At 42.9% G+C, this 7441-nt stretch overlaps 1 protein-coding gene across 1 annotated transcript in view; it reads right to left on the bottom strand.

Annotated features, from left to right (window-relative positions):
• Positions 1-4877: 4877 nt before the first annotated feature.
• The window catches only part of LOC135904022 (advillin-like), a 40924-nt gene continuing 38360 nt past the window's right edge, over positions 4878-7441 (bottom strand). The window contains exons 21-24 of the mRNA XM_065434583.1: positions 6083-6205; positions 5914-5982; positions 5716-5832; positions 4878-5199 (exon numbers count right to left, since the gene is read on the bottom strand). Coding sequence (XP_065290655.1) covers positions 5086-5199; positions 5716-5832; positions 5914-5982; positions 6083-6205 — 423 coding nt within the window. The 3' untranslated portion in view covers positions 4878-5085. The remainder of the gene's footprint in view (positions 5200-5715; positions 5833-5913; positions 5983-6082; positions 6206-7441) is intronic.

The following is a 7441-nucleotide window of genomic DNA, read 5'->3' as shown; positions in this document are numbered from 1 at the left end:
CACAGCAGCAGGAAACGTGATAATTTAGAAGGCTATGCCAGAAAAAGATTGTGGCCATGCACAGAAGATATTTAATGGCAATTTCTTGTTTTCCTTTAGACCAGTTGTGCACTGTGTAAATGCTAAGTGGGCTTCGAAACCAGCATGCCACAGCAACTTGACACACTGTACCTACAACTGTTAAGGTTTGCAGAATAACACCAATAACCACAAGGACGTGTGAAAATAATGACCTTGGAACAAGCTGCATACATCTTGCGACACTGTTGATTAGACCTGTGATGCTGAATTTGTTTTAAGGCTAATATGTCCTGAAAAAGCTGGAAGAGGTCAGAGTGCTTGCTGGCACTCTGTGGCCATGTAGCAAGGCAGTTAAAGCATTGCTTTATACCTAGTGAATCTCTCAAATTACTAACTTTAAAAGTGCATTGCAAGTGCAACAGCTAATTTTGCTTCTGTAGATTTAAATCTTTTTTGAGTTTAAGTGCAAAAGTCATGTGAAACGCTGTAAAAGTTATAATTCCTAGCCTGCTATGTTTTGATGCTGTATGCTTTATAAGATGAAGAATTGCTTTGTGCAACATAAGGCACAAAGGCCTGCCTGTTAGAATCAAATTTTCACTTTCCTGCAGCCAGTCTAGTCTCACTGCTTTTGTCAGAAGCCTGGTCAAGTTTATTAGTATGGGCCATGTACGTTTATGCCCACAATTGTTGCACAATAGTCCTTGGGCTATGCAATATAGAAAAGTACACAGTTGGACTGTCATTGATATAACTGTCAGTGCATGTGATCTCCCATTGAGCTTTCACACATTTACAGACAAGATGTGTCCCATTTGCATTTCAATTTGTGCCGATTCTACAGTAAATCTTTCCTGCCATGTGACTGGCATGAGTATAGGGGTGTTTGGAAAGTATTAAGATTTCCTAATCGAATAAGATGTTTATCTAAAAACAAAACTGTCTTCAGGATAATAAGAGTGAAACCCACACATTCTTCATTTTTAAAAAGTACAAGGAAAAGGTCACATTGAGCTGTGTGATAAGCCTATTTATATCCTTCAATATGTGTAATATTGTTCAGTATTGAAAGTTATGACTAGATGTGGAGCTTGGCATGCTACTAGTGCAATATTGAATAAGGCTGTCATTGCTCAGAAGAGATAAGTACAGCATTATCTATTACATTAGTGGCACAAATCAGGAGATCAACCAATTAAAACTTATTCTGTAGATGGCACCCATAGGCATCCATATATGGCCCTTGATAAACTTGAAATTCATTGCTTTAAAAGTATTGCTCGGGAGAACAGAACCATTCAATAGAGGCACTGCAGGAACAGCTATGTATGCCTAGACAAGCTGGCTTAAAAAGAAGGAAGTTAGAGATGGTCTCCATTTTCCTGGTTATCTGGTGTTTCAGCAACAACTTTCTCTAGTTATTACTAGGGGATTCAAGACAACGAGTTGCTGCCGGCTGAAGCTCTCACCAGGTGCAGACAAAATGAAACTCCCTTAACATAGATTTGCTTATTAATGTTTGAATTATCAATGTTAGGCTGTCAATGCCAAGGAACATTTGTAGCTAAAGGTAAACGTGGAAAATATGGCCTTTTTTTTTCAGGATTTTGTTGTGCCCACAGGGTTCAACAAGATTCGCATGGTTGAAGCGTCTTCTCCAGGGCAGTTCAGCCCTAAAGAAAGCTGGATGTTGGGCTGGGCGATGCCTGTGCCCATTTGGATGGAAGCGTGGTTTTGAACTCGTGTCCTCCCTTGGACACTCAACCACAAGGTCACAGCAGCGGTGATATGAATAGGAAACCATTATTTAAGCCATCTGCCACCAAGAGTTCTGCCCAATTTTGCATGTGAAACAAGTGTGTCAGCAATGTACATTACCACAACTTAAGGTTACATCACATGGTGATGTGTTGCGATATGTGCCTTCCCATGGCATGTTGCCAAAGCGCCAAGCTTATCTACTTTAGGTGACATGGCTTGCGGCTATGCTCGGTTTGCCCTTGTCATCCAGGAGGAGAAAATCAAGAGTAATTGCATCTGATCGACAGTGGGTTCCCCTGGCTGGGTATCATAAGGGCCTATTTTCCAGCTGCTGCAATGTTTTGTTTCGCTCTTCCTTCATAAGAAACAAACTAAAAGTCAGGCTGGGTTTGGTGTTAAGAGGCAGCCATAACACAGATAGTTGACGTCCTGTTCATCTGTGGATAGCTTTGCAGCACCCATCAATAATGGAATGATTTGTTTTTGTAAGTGAAAGTGACAGAGTATAACCAGCAGCATTTGACTTCCCGCACTTTTGCCACATGATGTATTTAGATGGTTATTACAATCCCAATGGGCTCAGTTTCATGCAAATGACAGAGTGGAATCGTTTGTGCCAGCATGCTTTAAATAAGGGCTACTGAATGATCTGTCACAGATCTTTGCTGACCCTTCTGGGAATCTTTGCCAGCAAGAACAAATCCCTTATTTTAACAGCGGCGCTGTTCTAAGTCAAGCCTTCGCCATCCGTTGTCACGGAGGGGTGCAGGGGGCAGAGCATGCGCCGGGGAAGGAGAGAGGTATAGGAGCAGGTGTTTCGCTGGTGCGCACCTTTTCGACCCATGGATTCCGCTCTGCGCGAGTGTCAGAGGTAGCTTGCACGGGAGCAGCAGCAGCAGGAGCTCGCACGAGAGCAGCAATACCAGCATCGTGCAAATCCTGAGCTTCCAGAGTGAGAAGCGCAAGCGAAGCGCCAGTCGAGGGACGCCGTTACCACCGAGGATCGAGAACGGGAAGCACAAGCCAAGCGCCAGTGGAGACAAGCCAACTTCCACTTTCAAGACAAGGCAACCCAAGCCAAGCGCCAGCAGAGGCAAGCTACTTCCCAACTTCGAGAGTAGGAGGCCAAGCAGAGACGTTGATGCAGAGATTCCTTCCATGGAGGGTGCCGATGGACGATTCAAGGAAGAATTCCTCGACTGTGAGTGCGACCACAGCTGCAAGGTGTGTGGTGGACTATGGTTTGATCACAACCTCACACAACTGAAGAGTGTGCGTAATCCAGAACCGAAGCTCGGATCTAGCAAAACGACGTCAGTGAGACAAAACACTCATAAAAATTGCGCTATACACGAGTTCAAACCTGAGAAAACGACCACCAGCTTAGTTTTGACAGCTTTCACTATGTGGAACTGGCTTTACTTTTATTTCATGATTAAGGACAGCCGCTGCTGAAACATGTTGTATTTTGCCGTAACTGAATTTTACAAAATTATCTAACTTGGAATCAGATATGGCCGGAACTTATTTATGCTCAGAATGATGTGAATGCAGCATCATTCATTCTGCAATTTATAGTGTTGTACAGGCACATACCCACAATTTTTTTTCGGGAGGGGGAGGGGGGCAGCACGGCAACTTCTCTAAACTGGGAATAATGCCCACTGTTCGCCATAAAGGCACGTAAACTCGCAAAGCAGAAATAAAATAAGGTGTATCTCACAGGTACACCTGTGAGATACACCTCTCCTTTATTTGGCAAACAAGGAACCACATCAAATGGACTCTCGCAGGAAAGAAAGGCAGGAACGATATTGCCAAATGCAAAAGTATAAAATAAAAATTCCTAGTAGCGTGTTTTGAGTTAGCTCTGAAAGAATTATAGAGAAAGATATATTTGCAGAACAATCGCAGTTCTTTTGGAAACCTCGTTTACTGCTGCACCAAGTTAAATGTGAAAACCGATTAATATTGTTATTTGCGAATTTGCATGATGCGTGGCCGTCAGTCCCCTAACCACGTATAGCATAGGACGATGCGATTCTAGACGCACTGAGCCCACCGCGGAAGGTTAGAAAAGCACCCACATAACTACAGTAGAAAAGTGCCTACATTGGGTGACTTGACTAATAACTGTAGAAGAGTCATTCAAAACAAATGGAATCCTTCTCCACTTGTGGTCGTGTTTTCTCTGGTTCCTTTTTAAATAAGATTTTTATGTATAAATATTTTCACTAACAACACAAAGATTTTTGCTTTTCCTTCCTGTTTGGTTGTTGCCTCTGCTCTCTCCCTTAGTTGGTCGCTTAATTTCTTAACTCCTTGCGACTCTTGTTTCCTGTTGCCAATTTTGCACAAAAAGTGCTGTACAGATATGTAAAAACCAGACGAAGTAATGGGTGACATTCATATTTCTTATGCGTTTAGCGGTTATTGCAAGGTATGATTGAAAATTTTACAATTTTTGGGATGACTATGAAACGTAGATCATTGAAAAGATATCACTGGGGCCTTTCCGGTGTCAGCACTTTGAGATTTTGTTACAGAAATAATGAGAAAGGCAAAAACATTTCCCATTTTTTTAATGGGTAGAATATCATGTTGGAAGCCCTCAGTTTAGTGTCCTTTCCCTTGACCAGATCAGTGATTGCTTCCACACCTCCACAATCATAGTACTATAGTAATACTGTAACGCAGCCTAGTGTTGACCGCCGAATAGCTGTGAAGTCTTACGATTGATTTGGCAGCACTTTAGGAATGTGTTTGAGGAGTGGTGGCGTGATAGTGAGGGAGGGCCCCCCCCGGGCCACCCCTCAGGTGTAAGAACATTAACCTGTGTACAAATTTGTGAGGCTACTGCTAAACATGCCAAAGAAATGCATGTGCAATTTTTAGTACTAGTTCGAATTTGAGTATTATAGGAAATTGAAACTTGCACTAATGCTGTGACGCCCGTTGTCTCTTTAACCAAACTAGCATCTGCGCAGACATGGTAAAATCAATCCATCTTTAAGTCACCCTTAGTTGTAGTTCTGTAGTGTTACAATATATTGCATGCAAGACCTCTTGCAGTTGGTCCAGCTCATGGTGGTAACTTGTGCTTGGAATCTGGCCTTTTATTAAAGCTTGGTCTCAAAAATGTATGTCTGGTATAAAATATTCTCCGCATTTCTCCTGCAGCAAACTGCAAAAGACAATCTTGAGAGAAGTGATGCTTCACAGCATCAATCTTTGGTTGTTGGCTTGAGGTTGTGTACAAGCTCTGCAGCCAATTTTGCGTTGGGCTTCGATATTGCTTTCTTCTCAGAAGAGCCCTACTTTCTTCTTCAGGTCAAGTTTCTTCCATCGAGGCAGCACATCAAACTGTTCGTAGCTCATGGCAAAGATGCGTTGGAAGTCTTCATCATTCAGGTACAGCTGAAAAGCAAAACCAAGTAAATGAGCCTCTGTGCAATTATGCTATTCTCAAAGAAAAGATGTAATTAGCTGCAAGTAGGCCGCACCTTGACTGATGGACCTGCCAGTGTTTGAACATTAAATGTTCTGGATGGCTCAGTGCAAGCAAGAGAGTCTAGTGATTAACTAACACTAACAAGCACTAATGTGTAACATTGTGCCCACTGGTGCTAGGTGCTTTGAAATTTTCCGCTGCACATGACCAAGAGAAGATGCACACTGCTGTTCTGTTATTTATAACACTGAATTATCGAAAGGCACTCGAGCTTTTTAAACTGGCTGAATGGGTATTATTAAAACAAAGGGAAGCTAAACTTTACTTCCCTCATAAGTATGCTTTGATTAGTATGTGCCTTTCAGTCTAGATGAGAATTTGGGTTCACTTTTTGTTCAGCTGTTGCGACAGTGTGGGGCGATGTGTGCTTGTTCTTGTGTTTTTGTGTGTCGATAACAGCATTTGAAAGCACAGAAGGTTACCTCTTTGTTGGCAGGGTCAACACAAGCTGGCAGCTGCTCAGGATTTTTAACATGCAACTTGTCGAAGGGAAACTTCTCGACCTCTGACCTTGAGTTTCGGTACATTGCTGCTTGTTGCTGGAAGGTTTTTATTGGGATCATATTTAGTTCAGTACTGTTACAATGTTGCTGTGGGGCAAGAAGGAAAGGCATGTTTACCTGCATAGCCAGGGCTGTTTGGTTGCTTTCCTCAATTTCATTCTTGATGCTCTGATATGTAGGGAGTGTCTGAAGAAAGGGTAAGGCAAGAAAATTTTTTTGTAAAAGGTTCACTGTACAACAGCAGTTTTGCCTTATGAGGATACACACAACAAATTTATGCAGTTACCTTCCAGAAGTTGTCACTCCATGAGCTGAACAGACCAATGAAGTTCGGTGGCTCCATATTTTGCTTGACGCATGCAATTGGAGTGGTCATTGGACGCCCACTTGGATCAGTGCGCACATATTCCTAGGCAAGATGAAAGAGTTTATAGGTGATCAAGCTGACTGCTGGCGATGGAAGTGCAGCGCCACTTTATTGGTACAGCTCCAGTTAATGCTAAGAATAAAGCCTGGGCAAGTTATGGGTATGCATCAATATGCCATGTTCAATAGCACCCTAAGCATATATGACTAGAATATACAACAGGGGGCATGAGGTATTCGAGTTGAGATCACGATTGTAGGACTACATTTAAAGAAAATAAGATACTTAAACTATTTTTTATGCACCTTTTGTTTTGCTTCTGTTGTGAAGTAAAATTGCCTAAAATAATTTAACTGAAGTGCCTAGATGCTGCCATCACATATTCTTCTTGACTATACTTGGTCATTGCATCCATAATGAAGATGATTGTGTCGTTGGTTTCTCGGTTGATTACACAATTGACAGCAAATGAGAAACTACAATATGAACAGCTATACACAATTATTATGTATGCCATGCGGCAACCCAATTGATAGATCTAAGACAAACATTACCTTGATCAATTTGTGCCACAGTGTAATCTACACTGGCAGTACCTATACATTGTGGCATATTTCCACTGTCATTGATGTGATGTCCAAACAAGTAACCCAATGGCAAATGAGCCATAAAAGGTGATGGCTACAGCCAATGCCTCCTTTACTAGATGCCCGCCGCGTTGATCGCTTTCCCATTGTAGCGGTGGTTCTCTTAGTTGAAGTTAGTTAGCAGAAATTCCATGAGGCGGCGCTCGTTGCCTTTTCAACTTCCGGCGGATGCGGCAGCGGCGGCTGAATGCATCCGCCGGTGCGTTATATGTGCGGGCGTTATCGCGGGCCTCCGAGACGGTGACAGATGCCACGTTAATCTTAGAGGCCGCAGCACGTGATTGCAAGTTGCAGGTGTTCGCCATGAGAGGCGCTCGTTGCCTTTTCGCGGAGGAGGGAAAAGGGAGAGGGCCCGGAACCGAGCGTCCGGACAACGTGGAAGGCATCTAGTAAAGGAGGCATTGCTACAGCGAAGCTGCTTAATGTAAAATGCCAAGCAAGTGATTTTAAAGGAGCAATGAAACAACCTACTCAGGGTATTATGGTGCCCTTGCCTATTTATGGAGGGATTGAGCTACCGTGTTCCAAATTGGATTAGCCTTTGTCCATAAGAAGAATAGCAAGCAACAGAAAGAATTGGGCTAGTAGATTATTCGCAATCCGAAGCCAGATCACGCGAACACCCCCTTTC

This window comes from Dermacentor albipictus, chromosome 1 (genome assembly GCF_038994185.2).
Source record: "Dermacentor albipictus isolate Rhodes 1998 colony chromosome 1, USDA_Dalb.pri_finalv2, whole genome shotgun sequence".
Lineage (NCBI taxonomy): Eukaryota > Metazoa > Arthropoda > Arachnida > Ixodida > Ixodidae > Dermacentor > Dermacentor albipictus.
The sequence above is the reverse complement of the archived record's forward strand: the minus strand, read 5'-3'. Positions and strand labels throughout refer to the sequence as shown.